Genomic DNA, 15,657 nt, shown 5'->3' on the forward strand with positions numbered 1-15,657 from the left:
GGAAACCCTTGCCCCCAACCCTTCCTTTCTAATGCATCAATCATGGTGGCCAAAGAAATGATCGGACATTGCTTCAAACTGGGGAAGGGACTTGGAAAATCATTGCATATTTGAACTTATCACCCTGCCCACCAGTGAAAAGTTCTTCGGGGTAGGCTTTCGACCCACTCTAGCTAATATAAGATGGGCAGATGATAGAAAGAATGATGGTTGGGTCTTGCCTCAGCCGGTTCCGCATCTGTACATAACATTTGTCAAGCCAAAATAGTAGAAGAAAGAAGAAGATGAGGCCTTTACTGCCGAAGAGATTGAAGAGATCCGTGGGGCAATGAGGAAGATACTATATGAAACCCACATGGTCAAGCCAGGGGAGGGCTCAAGCACCGCTGAGGTGCTGTATATGGGACCCAATGCCAAGCTGCAGAATTGGAAGGCTACGCTATTCCCAATCAAGCGGGAGTCCCGGTAGACCTGTCCTGCCACATTTTCTGCATCGCGAGTTATGTCAGGGCGTAACTCAGATGTTTTTCTTTAGTTTCTTGTCTTTTAATTTCCAATGTAAACCCTGTTATCTTCAAATTCAAAGAAATGAAATCATATTTCATCGTCCATCCTTCTTTATTTTTTCTGATTTTGTTATTTTTTCTCTTTTTTCTTTCAGCTCTAATAATGTGGCTTTAAATAACATGACATGCTTGCGGACTTCATGCCCAGATCCAAACACGCTGTCTAACTGTGAAATAATGAACCAAGAACCGGAATATGATGAAGAAGAGGCTTTTAAGGAAATAAATCAAGAATTGGAACAATTTGAGAATAAACCTAAGCCAAACTTAAATGAAACTGAGCCGGTTAATTTGGGTAGCTCTGAAAAAGTCAAAGAAACCAAGATAAGCATTCATACAGATGAAAGAACCAGGGACGCATTGATCCAACTTTTGTTTGAATTCAAAGATGTGTTTGTTTGGTCATACGATGACATGCCAGGATTAAGTGTCGATTTAGTGGTCCATAAGTTGCCAACCTACCCCGATTATTCCCCTATCCAGCAAAAATAGAGGAAGTTCAAAATTTATACCAGTGACAAGATTAAAGAAGAGGTCACAAAATAGTTAAAGGCGGGAGTGATCCGAGTGGTCCGATACATCACATGGCTGGCTAATATAGTTCCTGTGCCAAAGAAAGATGGGAAAATCCGGGTGTGCGTTGACTACCGAGATCTAAACAAAGCAAGCCCCAAGGACAATTTTCCTTTGCCAAACATCCACATCCTTGTTGATAACTGCGCCAAACATGAAATACAGTCTTTTGTGGATTGTTACGTCCAGGTGTTGATGGATGAAGAAGATGCAGAAAAGACAGATTTTACCATACCTTGGGGCACTTACTGTTATAGAGTCATGCCATTTGGTCTGAAAAATACCGGGGCAACCTACATGAGGGCCATGACTGCCATTTTTCATGATATGATGCACCAAGAGATAGAGGTGTATGTGGACGATGTAATCATCAAATCCAAAACCCAGGACGACCACGTTCGGGACTTGAGAAAATTCTTTGAGCAGCTGCACAAATATGATTTGAAGCTGAACCCAGCCAAATGTGCATTTGGGGTACCATCCGGCAAACTCTTGGGATTCATAGTCAGTCGAAGGGGCATCGAGTTAGATCCAACAAAGATAAAGTCTATTCGGGATTTGCCTCCTCCAAGAACCAAAAAAGATGTTATGGGTTTGTTGGGAAGATTGAATTACATCAGTCGTTTCATTGCTCAGTTGACCTCCATGTGTGAACCCATATTTAAGTTGTTAAAGAAAGATGCAGAAATCAAATGGACAGTTGAATGTCAAGAAGCTTTTGATAAAATCGAGGAATATCTGTCAAATTCGCCAGTCTTGGTCCCACCTGAGCTAGGGAGGCCTCTATTCTTGTACCTGACCATCTTGGAAAATTCTTTTAGCTGTGTCCTCGGGCAACATGATGTGACCGGAAAGAAGGAGCAAGCCATTTACTATCTGAGCAAGAAGTTTACTAGTTATGAAGCTAAGTACACTTTATTGGAAAGAACTTGCTGTGCTTTGACATGGGTCGCTCAGAAGCTGCAGCATTATTTGCAAGTTTACACCACTTACCTCATAACCAGGTTGGATCCTTTAAAGTACATATTTCAGAAACCAATGCCCACTGGGAGATTAGCAAAGTGGCAGATCTTGCTCACGGAGTTTGACATAGTCTACGTCACTCGCACGACAATGAAAGCCCAGGCATTAGAGGATCATTTGGCTAAGAACCCGATTGATGATGAGTACCAACCTTTGAGAACTTACTTCCCAGATGAAGAAGTAAATTCAGTTGAGGCAATATCTGAAGACACTCATGCTTGGAAAATGTTCTTTGATGGGGCGGTAAACGCAAAAGGTGTTGGAATTGGGGCAATTTTGATCTCACCCACTGGTCAGCACTATCCAGCCACAACTCGGCTTTCGGTTCTTCTGTACAAACAACACCGCCGAGTATGAAGCTTGCATTATGGGTATAAACATGGCAATCGACCAAAATGTCGAAGAGTTGTTGATCATGGGAGACTCAGATCTGATTATCCGGCAAGCCCAAGGAGAATGGGAAACCCGAGATGTTAAGCTTATCCCTTACAAGAAGCATGTGGAAGACCTCAGTAAGCGATTCAAGTCAATAGAGTTCAGGTACATTCCTCGTTGTCACAACGAATTAGCCAACACACTTGCTACTTTGGCCTCAATGCTGCCGTATCCAGGCAATGCTCACATAGATCCCTTGGAAATTCAAATCCGGGAAAGGCATGGTTATTGTAATACAATTGAAGCAACACCAAATACCCAACCATGGTACCATGACATCAAAAAGTTTCTGAAAACTCAAGAATACCCCGAGCAAGCCAGTGGAGAAGAGAACCATTAGACGGCACGCGAGTAGTTTCTTTTTGAGTGGGGATGTCTTGTACAAGAGAACTTCGGACCTCAATTTGTTAAGATGTGTTGACGCAGAAGAGGCTGGAAGAATCATGCATGAGGTACACGCAGGAGTATGCGGGCCCCACATGAATGGGTATGTTTTAGAAAAGAAAATACTTCGAGCGGGTTATTACTGGATGACCATGGAAAAGGACTGTTTTAGTTTCGTTCGGAAGTGTCATCAGTGTCAGGTGCACGGTGATTTGATTCATGCACCTCCCACAGAACTACATCCCATGTCTGCACCTTGGCCATTTGTTGCCTGGGGCATGGACGTCATTGGGCCAATCGAGCCAAAAGCCTCAAATGGACACATATTCATACTAGTTACCATTGACTACTTTACAAAATGGGGTGAAGCAATCACTCTCAAGTCTGTCACCAAGAAAGCTGTGGTAGATTTCGTGCACTCCAATCTTATCTGCAACTATTATCATAGACAATGCTGCAACTATTAGCTTTCTTGCAACTATTATCACAGACAATGCTGCAAACTTGAATAGTCATTTGATGGGGGAGATATGTGAGCAATTCAAGATAATGCACCGGAACTCTACTCCTTATCGGCCTAAAGGCAATGGTGCCGTTGAAGCAGCAAACAAAAACATCAAAAAGATTTTGAGAAAGATGATTCAACGTTCCAGGCAGTGGCATGAAAAGTTGTCGTTTGCATTGTTGGGATATCGCACTACTGTGCGCACATTAATTGGAGCCACCCCGTATCTTTTGGTTTATGGCACGGAAGTCGTAATACCCGCCGAGGTTGAAATCCCCTCTCTCCGAATCATTGTTGAAGCCGAAATTGAAGACAGTGAGTGGGTTAAAACCCGTCTGGAACAATTAACCTTGATCGATGAAAAGCGAATGACTGCGGTCTGCCACGGGCAGTTGTACCAACAAAGAATGACTCGTGCTTATAACAAGAAAGTGCGGCCTAGAAGTTTTGAAGTGGTGCAACTCGTTTTAAGGCGTATTCTTCCCCATCACCAGGAAGCAAAAGGAAAATTCGCTCCTAATTGGAAGGGCCCGTACATCATCAAAAAGATATTGCCGAGAGGAGCATTGTATCTGGGCGATATCGAAGGAAATGATCCTGAAGCAGCTGTAAATGCGGATGCAGTCAAAAGGTACTATGTTTAGTCTTTCTGTAACAACAACATTGTCCAATTGGGAGGACGAAGGCTTTTATTCTCGCTACCCAAACACTATCTACCCTTTGCAAACCCATTTGTGCCGGTTACTCTTCTTTGATTGCCCTCTTTGGAACTTGAAAGTGTTATAAAAAAAAAAGAAATGAAAAAAAAGAAGAAGATGTTTTTCTGAACTACGTTCGACTTGATTCTGAAAGGATACGTAGGCAGCCTCTCTATGGGGTTCAGTCACACCAAAATAAAAATCCAAATTTCCTCAAAAGTGAAACTGGGGCAGATGTTGTAATGGTCATGCGATAATCCCGCTTGAATGGTTCCAAAGTTGTAATTCGATCCAAATCATTTTTACCCAAATCCTTTCAAGTCCTTCCGATCAATCGGTGAGAATGTTCAAGGATCAGAGAATACAACTACTTGGATCCGATGCAATAAAAATGAGAGAAATAAAATGAGAGAGTCTTATTGGTGAAAACCCACACGGGCATCATAAGGCGACGGTGAGCAGAAAAATTGAAAATAAGAGAGCCTGGTTAGTGAAAACTCGTAAAGAGTACTATCAGGCGACGGTGAGAAGAGAAATGAGAGAGGTCGATTGGCGAAAACCCGCAAAGGGCGCCGTTAATCGAAAAGAAGACACCCCCCACCACTGAAAGAGTCCTGTCCAGGTTTCTCGATTTGGAGATGTGGTTCACAATGAGTTGGATAGTTGTGCATATCGGGTATCCAGTCCAAGAAGTATGTCATGTCTATTGAAGTCTGCATGCACCCCAGATAAGTCCTTCTTTCCCCCAAAAGGGACGCTTCTCCTTAAATTCATTTTTTCTTGTCCTTTCTTTACTTTTCCTTGAATCTCTTTCGGTCTAACTCTGTTCTGAAACTAATACAAAGAAAAGGTGGCAAGATTGGTTTTACAGGGTTTTGTTTAATAAAAGCCAAGTCCAAAGAAAAGTACCAAGCCTCAGTGGGTGCATCAAGTCGATCCCAACTGGCCATGATAGCCGATGCTCTGAAATCAGAGTTATTGAAAATGAAAAGAAATCCAAAGTCAAAATCCCCTAGAAGCAGATTAAAATGAAAGGGCCAAATCCCTATACGGGTGAGCCGTCATGATAAATTTTGAAAAGTTGAGTTCCTCGGTTTTAGGAGAGACACCAATCTTTAAGAAAAGCCAACAAGCGGCAGAGGTTCTCGCCAAAAGAGTTGGGCCGAGATCAAGTGATCAAAAACAATGAATGCCACAAAACCGACCACCGTTTCAAACTAACAATTGTTCTTTGTTTGAAAATTGAAACAGGTGCAATCCAAAGCAACAGTGCAAGAAGCAGGTGTAACCAAAATGGAAAATGAAATGTGCAAACGCTAGAAATAGCTTAGCAACAATAATCAACCCAAAAGGGAAGTCTCCTCCAAATTCTTTCCTGCATTTTTTTACTAAAAAATGAATTGAAAGAAAATATATAAGAAGAAAATAAAAAAAAGGTAGTTTAGAAGCCCCAAAATCAATCTTTTACCTTTTTGCCAACATTAGGGCTCCAATCCCTAAGTTGAGATTTTAGACATAGGGCCTTCGTTCCCCAGTCGCATTTTGCCAACATTAGGGCTCCAATCCCTGAGTTGAGATTTTTAGACATAGGGCCTCCGTTCCCTAGTCGCATTTTGCCAACATTAGGGCTCCAATCCGTGAGTTGAGATTTTTAGACATAGGGCCTCCGTTCCCTAGTCGCATTTTGCCAACATTAGGCTCCAATCCCTGAGTTGAGATTTTTAGACATACGGCCTCCATTCTCTAGTCGCCTTTTGCCAACATTAGGGCCCCAATCCCTAAGTTGAGATTTTAGACATAGGGCCTCCATTCCCTAGTCGTATTTATTGCCAGCATTAGGGCCCCAATCCCTGAGTTGAGATTTTAGACATAGGGCCTCCATTCCCTAGTCGTCTTTATTGCCAGCATTAGGGCTCCAATCCCTGAGTTGAGATTTTTTAGACATAGGTCCTCCATCCCCTAGTCGCCTTTTGCCAATGTTAGGGCTCCAATCCCTGAGTTGAGATTTTTAGACATAGGGCCTCCATTCCCTAGTCGCATTTTTTGCCAACATTAGGGCTCCAATCCCTAAGTTGAGATTTTTAGATATAGGACCTCCATTTCCTAGTCGCCTTTTTGCCGACATTAGGGCTTCAATCCCTAAGTTGAGATTTTTAGACATAGGGCCTCCATTCCCTAGTCGCCTTTTGTCAACATTAGGGCTCCAATCCCTGAGTTGAGATTTTTAGACATAGGGCCTCCATTCCCTAGTCGCCTTTTGCCAACTTTAGGGCTCCAATCCCTAGTTGAGATTTTAGACAGTCGCCTTTCTTTTCCAACATTAGGGCTCCAATCCCTGAGTTGAGATTTTTAGACATAGGGCCTCCATTCCTAGTCGCCTTTTTGCCAACATAGGGTATCCACTTCCTAGTCGAGGTTATTTTAGATATAGGGCATCATTCCCTAATCTCTTCCTCCTAAAGACACGCAATCCTTATTTTACCGCTTTCAAAACAAAAAAAAGTTTAGATTTTAGTTACAAATAACTTACGAAATTTTCCTAGTGAAAACTGGGGCAGAAAAATTTCGTTCGTTTGTTTGTTTTGGTGTCTGAGTAGGTTTGGCCTCGAGGCACAAGGTCTGAGACAACCAAAAGAATGAGTCTCAATCCAAAATAAAAAAAAGGAGAAAAGGAGCAAAAAGAAATGAACTCAAGGTGTTGATGTGGAGAAAGATGTGGACTGTTCAAGATATGATTGAAGTCACAAGCTTCGCATGTCCCGCCTTGATCCGAAAACCTGAAGAAGAATGAACCAGCAGTTGCAACTAACGAGCATCAAGATTCATATCAGAGTTTGCAGGAAGAACCAGTCAAGATCAAGGACAAGTTTCACAAAACTCATAGATAGGAATCTTGTAACTCATAGCTTATAGGCTTGTTTAGTTTCTCTTTGATTTTTGATATAATAACAGGATCGCGAATCGGAGCCTCAAACCTCACTCGACTCCTCAACTCATCATTCCATCATTTTTCTTGAACTACACGCGACCTGATTCCCTTATAACCCGGGATATGTAGGCTGTCCAAAACCAAAACTCGGTTGCACCCTTTCTCTTTTTTCTTATCCTTATTTCTTCTCTTTTGAATAAAGATATGTTCAAAAATTAGTCACATGACTCACCTTATCTTTGCTTGAAAACTCTTCATGTTTCCAAGCAAAGATGGGCAGCTGTGAGCACCTAATTTTTGACAATATTTAATTTTTTTTGTCACTTCTTCTATGTAAATATTCTGGGGGGTTTTAACATATAATTTTTTAGCTTTGTTATACTTTTTATTAGAGGTTAAAAATACATAATTTTAGAAGGTGAATTATTACTATTAATACTATTTTATTTTTATGCTTATTTTTAAATAATAATAAAAAAATCTGAAAAATATTAATTTTTTTTAAAATTTTCGGGAGAGATTTAAAAAAATAAGAAAAAGGGAAGTATGAAATTAAAAAAAAGAAGTAAAAGTAGGTGAAATTCTCTTTTAAAAAAGTAAAAGAAAGTGAAAAATTTTAAAAATGAAAGTAAAGTTTTGTGGAAATTTTTAAAAATAAAAAGTAAAAGAAAGTTGGAATTAAAAAATAATATAAAGGTTGCTGAAAATTTAAAAAAAATTAAATTAAAATAAAGTAGAATTTTTTAAAGAAAAGTAAAAGAAAGTGGATTGTTTTTTTAAGAAAAGTAAAATAAGTGGAATTCTCTTTTAAAAAGGTAAAAAAAAGTGGGATTTTAAATAAGATAAAAGTAATTAAAGTTGGAATTTAAAAAATAAAAGTAAAGAAAGATGGTAATTCTTTTTATAAAAAAAGAAAAGCAAAATGTAAGTGAGATTTCTTTTAAATAAAAAAATTAAAAAAAATCTGATTTTTTTTGAAAATTCTCCTATAAATTGAAGAGAAATATTTGAAGAAAAGAAGAGAAGAGAAGATGGAAGAATATTGAGAGAAAACAAATTTTCTTCTTCTATGCTAAAGAGAATTTCTACTAGTTTTATTCTTTCTACCTATTTCTTTCAACAAAAAAAAATTATATAGTCATTCATTACCTTGTTTAAAAAAAATACCTCAAAAACAGGAGCTAAATCACACCAAAAATCAAATCCAAAAGCTTAAAACTCAATTTAAAAGATAGCCCAAAATACTAGCCCGAAGAGGTCGAAGTCGAGTTCGGTTCGAAAGGTTTCCGCTCGTTGCCTCTGATTGTGGTTCATTTGCACATTAAATTTGATGGTTGTTTGCTCCATATGTATTGAATAAGATCTTCATCTATAAAAGGTTCATTCTTTTCTTAACCAATGTTTCCATTATTTTTCTTTCACCATATTTCCTTTTGATTTGTATATTATATTTTGGTTATCTACCAACTTGAAAGATATGAACAAAAAAAATGAAGGAAGAGCATCAAGAAATAGAATTCGTGAAAGACAGAATGAGTTTCTTCAATGAGATTGTAGTTCATAGGGAAAGATAGGAAAATGTATTCAAAATGGAGAGAGAACGATGTAATAGCTTGGATCCAAATTAAAGGATGTTAAGTCAATAGCAAATTTGATACCGACATGGGTGATTAGGTCCATAATAACTCAAATCATATATTTCTTCAATAATAATTCCATATTCATAAATCATGACCTTGCAATAATCTCAAAGTAGTTTTAGGAAGAAACATAATCATGAATATTTGTAGTTTGCTTTAAATTGAATACAATCCTTTTAGAATAATCGAGGCGCGCCATGCCAAATAAAATCTCAAAACTCATGGCCCTCATTTAATTAATTTTAATCCTTAGAAATCGAGGCGTGCCATTTAGTTGAATTTTCCATGGCCCTCGCAAACTTGAAAGTGCATAGTTGCTTTAGGCGCACTATTTTTTTTTTAAAAAAAATTAATTTCCTAAACTCGGGTGTGCATTTTATGTGACCCAAATCCAAATCTCAACAACGTTAGATAAAATGTGTCGTGGACCGCGGGTGCATTTCTTGTGACGTGGTTCAATACGTGTTTTATATGATGTTGAATTTTTCCAAAAAAAAAAATTAATTAAAAGCGGCTAATAAGTTAAAAATATACTATAGGTTGAAACATGTTTTAAAAATTACATAATATGCCAATTGTAATAGTTTAAGCGACCGTGCTAGAACCACGGAATCCGGGAATGCCTAACACCTTCTCCCGGGTTAAGAGAATTCCCTACTCAAAATTTCTGGTTCGCAGACTTCAAAAGGAAAGTCGAAATTTCCTCGATTTGAGATTTAAAATAAATCGATGATTTGGGACACCAAATAAACTATCCCAAGTGGCGACTCTGAATTGAATAATTAATCCCATTTTCGAATAATGTCACTTAAATTGGAGAAACTCCCTTATATACCTTCGGGTGTGTAAAAAGGAGGTGTGACAGATCCATGTCTCCCGGCAAAGATATAACATTACCAAGTTGGTCTAAATATAACATATGGATCCCTATCTTCTTTATTGTAACGTTGTCCGACCACACTTCTATCATCTGGCCTTCAAAAAGTTCATCCAAGTCAGATCTGTAATATACACATGACACTTCTCTGTGTCCATCAGTTATATCAATATCATCAGTTATATCAATATCATCAGTCCACGTTGTAATTAAAGTCTCTTTATGGGCAATACTAATCCTGAAGCATGGATTATTCCGGAATACATCCAAAGCGTCGACAACAAACCAGAGAACCATTCCTAAGAAGTTATACTCCTCATTATTATGTGTCGGCACAGTCAAACAGATAGATGAAGCTCTTACTTGATTCCTGCACCATTTTGGAATCTCATTGCATTGGAAATAAATATCTAATCCACCCTGCATCGGACAAAGATTCAAGATCATTAAGATGATAGCAGAGAGAGAGAAAGTGAGTGAGAGATAGAGACTAACCATATCAGGATCTTCTTTTCTAGATGCATACAGAGCAGGTGCACTGAAAAAGCCTTCATTGAATGGATTCTGCAGAGAACTACAATTCATCATGATAATCCGCTCTATAGAAGGGAGGTTGTCCAACTCTGTAATCTTGACCAATTTTAGGCAATTCTTAATTTGAAGTATTCTAAGATTCTCTAAATTTGATACTGACGGGAGTATTTGAAGATTCTCACAGTCATTCAAATACAACTCCGCCAATAATCGTAACTTAGAAAAATCAATGGGTAGACAACAGAAATTGTTGCCACTCAAATCTAAATATTCTAAGGAGAATAAGCTTCCAATATCCCTAGGAATATCAGCTTCGGACAAATTACAGTATGTAAGGCTCAGAAACGATACAAAAGTTGACAAGGAATATTGTATCTGATGGACTCCTCTTCCAGAAATACTCCATTTGGCCTCTAACTTTTCACCTTCCACTCTCAAAGTTACAAGATTTCTTAGCATTTCAACAGATCTAGGCAATTGTTTTATACCTGTATAAGATGCATGAAGATATCTTAGACTTTTCATATCTCCAAGGTTATCTGGCAGTGTTTTTATAGATGAGCAGCCATCAATGTCCAAGTAATCAACGGATATTAGCTGGCATATGCTGCTTGGAAGATCCGTAAGTTTTTCGCAACCAGACATATATAGTTTAATTAGTCTGGACAAATTTCCTATTGATGGGTGGATCTCCGCCAGACATGAGCAACCATAGAGATACAGTGTCTCAAGACTCAGTGAACCATTGAAGTTTGGAGTGCTTCTGAGTTGCTTGCAACGAGAGAGATCCAACTTCTTCAAACTTCTACAGCACTAAAAGTAAACCAAATATAGTTTCAATTAACATTTTCTTTCACTCAGTTGCAATAACAGTACACATGAAATTGTAAAATTGAGTAACAAACCTGCAAATTCAATTGAAATTCTTGGATATCACTCTCCTGCATATCTAGAACAACAAGATTCTCAGCTGGAAAATTTGATGGTATACATTTTAAAGGACATTTTTTCCAAGACAACCATCTGAGATTCTTGGACAACAACCCAAAATCGCCACTAATATGTAACTCATTGATTATAAGCACCCTAAGATTCTTCATTTGCTCAAATGCTTTGGTGCTCAAGTTCACTCCCTTTAATGTCCCTGGATCTACCCTCAGTGCTTCTACATTTTTGGAACCCTGTAGTTCAGTGAAAAGATTAATATCTTAAGACCATCTTAAGTCCCACATATTAAGAGGGAATTTTTTTTATATATATACTAATTGAAGGTCAAACAAAGAGGTTACAACATATGTATCAAGAAAAATGAACTTACACATTAGAGGATGTTAAAAAAGAATGTAAAATTGCTCAGAAAGCTAAGATGAGGGTCTTTCAAAAACTAGGTAGCATCATTCAATAAATTCACATGGTAATATCAATGGGAAAAAAACATAAATAAAGAGAACAAATTGCATCCTGAATGCCTGATGATAGTATCAATTAAAGATAGAATATTTATTATATTATATTATATTTAAAAGAATATTTTGTATATACTGTTCTAGAAATAATAACATAAATGTTCCACATATGTACCTATTCAACAGTTTTCAAAAGCGAACATGCCTAATTTCTTCGAGAGCAAGCTTAATTTCCTCAATTAGATAAGCATAGAAAGTCAGTAAGAACATAATTAAACAAAAAAAATGATGAATTGAGAAAAAAAGAAGAAGATAAATGCAAACATCTCTCAATAACTAATCTTGGAGATAATATGGTCTATGCCTACAAGTGTGTGTGTGTGTATATATATATAACCAGAGACGAAAGCACAAATGAATTTAATTCTTATGATGACAATAGAAATTATAAGTGGAAAGAGAAAAGTATTACTGACTTTATTTCCTTGTAGAACATCACAGACTTCTTGAGGGATGAACAATCTACTCCGTTTTCCAGGGTCTCGAGCCGATTCCGTCCGAACTAGATCATGCATCTAGATCATGCACTAGATCATGCATCTGCAAATAATACGGAGATCTTTGGAGCAAGTGTTTTTGGACTAAAGTTGCAATTGTACTTTTAGCATGAAAGCCACATGCAATTAATATTTCAGTAACTTCATCCTCAAGAAACCCATGGAAGGCGCACGCAATATCAAGGAAAACAGTTTGTGTTTCATCATCAAGTCCATCAAAGCTTATTTTGAGAATCTTTTGGATATCACTATGAGGAATTGCTCTTAGTTTTTCGACTTCATATCCCCATTCTTCTATAGAACTTCCTTGTAAATGTGACCCCAATGTCACAAGAGCTAATGGTAGCCTACCTGAATATTCGATTATGTCGTGTGCCAAATTAACATAATCTTGTGGCGGAAAATGACTGTCAAAAGCATGCCAACAAAAAAGTAACATAGCTTCATTGCCATTTAATAGTTTGGCCTCATATCTCTCTTTTTCTCCAAGCCGACATAGCAATCGCTCGTCTCGGGTGGTAATGATTATTAAACTACCCGAACCAAACCAACTTCTTTCTCTTGTTAAGGCTTCTAACTGTCTTTTATGGTCCACATCATCAAGAACAACTAGAACCTTCTTTGACCCGAGTCTTGCTTTGATTAGATTGATGCCTTGAGCAACACTGCCAACTTTGATGTCCTTAGTTTTGAGAATTTGTCGAAGAAGTTTCTCTTGTAGCTTGACAAGACCAAATTCTTCAGCTTCTGATCTAACATCTGAAAGGAAGCAACTACTATCGAAGAGTCGAAACATTCGATTGTAGATAGCTTTTGCCAGAGTTGTTTTCCCTATGCCACCAACTCCGTGAATACCAATCATGCGAACATCATCTTCACATTCATTTTGCAATAACAACTCTATATCTTTGACACGATAATCTACACCAACTGGGTGCCAAGCAACATCTAGAGGTGTCTGGTTGACCTCTTGTAAGACTTGTTGTATAATTTTTTCAATAAACTTTGATTCATGCCTACAATATTTTTTAGCAAAATCAAAAAATTAAAATAAATACGTATACTACCCCAGTAAATAAAACTTTGATATTTGAAAATATTTGACGGACAAATCAAAATCGATAGCCAAGACATAACGCAGTGGGATGAATCTAAGCAACAAAACAGATAACTTACGGCGTCATATAGGATACTTTAAGAAATAATTTAAGTTATATATAATGATAGTGTAAATATTTCGATAATGTCAATACATAGAACATAAACTCTTTTGAATAGTTAGTATCACATCCAATAAACAATTGAACAAATAACAAGCGAAATAATATACTTGAATCAAGAAAATGTACCCGTCAGCAACATTTTTCAAATCCCATCCAGATAAATTTGCAGCTTCAGTAAGTGCAGCTCTCCATTTCTCCACCATTTGAGCTCCAAATGGTCGTTCCTTGTGTTTAGCCAAAGCTTCACCAAATAACCCAGTTTGCTTTCGTACCTCAGACGGATCAACATCATAGAAAATAGGCAAAACCATCTGCTTTAATTTCTCTTTGCATTCAAGAATTTTAACTAGTTCTATTAGACACCAACTAGAGGAGGCATAATTTCTTGAGAAAACAATAATGGAAATTCTTGACTCTTCAATTGCTTTCTCTAGTTTACTAGAAATCACGTCACCTTTTCTCAATTCCTCATCGTCAATGAAGGTATTAACTCCAACATCACATAATTTGGAATAAAGATGGCCAGAGAATGTTTTTCGGGTATCTTCACCTCTAAAACTGAGGAATACTTCATAAGAGAAGTGAGAAGATGTAGATGATTCTCCTCGAACTAATTGAGTATCCATTTGATTTGATGAGAATGCAAGAATTAAGGGATGATTTTTTAGTAAATCTTTAGACCGAAAACACAGAATCTAATCCATGGCCGTCCCCTACCCAATACTAAAGTTCACATCTCACTTTCTATCTCCTCCATATTCCTTCCTCCTCCATTTCTTCTTTCCTTAACCCTCAACTCTGCAAAAATTCAAGCTATTAGCCCAACTCGAAGCCCAACAACTAGCCCAGTCATTCACCTCCGCCGCGGTAAAACTCTCCGCATGCTCCTCGCCCGCAGCAGCAACGCCGGCAGTGACGGAGGAAGTGATCGACGGCTATTGTCCGAGGACGATGCGTCGCCGGATCAGATTTTCAGCGACGGAGATTCGCCGGATATAAAGGAGGGGGTGGGGGTGAGAAACAAGCTTAAGGATTTGTTCGTTTCGTCGCCGGAAAATTCGAGAGAGGGATTTTCACCGGAAATTTCTAGAGCTAATTGCGCTTATTAGAGAATAAATAAAGTAAGTTTTGAATCCTATTTATTTAAATAAAAAGAGGGATGTTTTTTTAGTAAAGGAAAAGTAGCTACGCAAACTTACACATTATTAAATTTAGAAATAATTCAATTTTAAATTTTTATATTTTATTCATTTATAAAATTTTTATAGCCATACAAATATCATGATCTCATAAATTTTTTACCCATTAACCTTTTAAGACCAAAAGTTTCAAATATTTCTTTTTTTTTTTCTTAAACTTCGTGACGAATATATGAAACGGAGGGAGTACAACTCTTCCCTGTAGGGCTGTTCATTCGGATCGGATATCCGAAATCCGAACCGATCCATTCAATTTTGAATTTCGAATTTCGGATTATGTTTATTAAAATTTCGGATTTCGGATCAGATTTCGGATTGGTATATTTTAATCCAATCCAATCCGAAATCCGAAATTATTAGGACATGTATAAATACTACACTTTAATTTACATCAACCTCCAAGTTATTACCTTACAATTGCTAGATTTAGCTATATTGGCACCATAGTACTCTCATAATTGCATAAACATGAATTTTTCTTAATGTATTGCCTCTTTTACAAAGAAAATATACATATTAGTTCAACTTAAGACATAATAATACGATCCGATATCCGATCCAATCCAAACTTTAAAATCCGATCCGATCCGATCCGATATAATTCGGATCGGATTCGGATTGCATTTCTAGAATCCGAAATTCGAAATTCGAATCCGAAATATGCTAAATCCGATCCGACCCAATCCGTGCACAGTCCTACTTCCCTGTATGTTTCTTAGACTTTGTGGTTGGAAACTTAGTTCTTGGGTCAAAGTCATCTACAACCTTACAGGAAGTTATTATAACCTAAATAAAAGAGAAGTTTTCCAAGATTTTTCTTGGATATCTTTGTTAAGCAAATTTTTACTGCTATAAAAAGAAATATATGGTGATAAGGTTAGTGATTAATTTGATTATCTCAAAGGTGTAGCTTTACGAGACATTTTCCGTTAATAGTATTTTCAAGAATATTAAACTATTTAGTTGAATATTTAAGTAGTGCTAACTACTCCCCTATTAGCCTATATTAAAATAAAAATATTTCTTAGATGCATTTCTTGTATTTTTTTTAAAGGAGGTACCATCGCTTTTCTCAGGTGAATTGAAGATTTAAATTTATGGGATCATA

At 37.4% G+C, this 15,657-nt stretch overlaps 1 protein-coding gene across 1 annotated transcript; it reads right to left on the bottom strand.

Moving 5' to 3' along the window:
- Positions 1–9,271: 9,271 nt before the first annotated feature.
- On the bottom strand, positions 9,272–14,462 carry LOC104240901 (disease resistance protein RUN1-like). Its single transcript, XM_070173507.1, has 5 exons — positions 13,477–14,462; positions 12,144–13,143; positions 11,070–11,345; positions 10,126–10,977; positions 9,272–10,050 (listed from the first exon to the last, which is right to left on the bottom strand). The coding sequence occupies exons 1-5, from the start codon at positions 13,974–13,976 to the stop codon at positions 9,562–9,564; spliced, it is 3,117 nt and encodes a 1,038-aa protein (XP_070029608.1). The 5' UTR covers positions 13,977–14,462; the 3' UTR covers positions 9,272–9,561.
- Between the last annotated feature and the right edge of the window lie 1,195 nt (positions 14,463–15,657).

This window comes from Nicotiana sylvestris, chromosome 1 (assembly GCF_000393655.2).
Source record: "Nicotiana sylvestris chromosome 1, ASM39365v2, whole genome shotgun sequence".
NCBI lineage: Eukaryota > Viridiplantae > Streptophyta > Magnoliopsida > Solanales > Solanaceae > Nicotiana > Nicotiana sylvestris.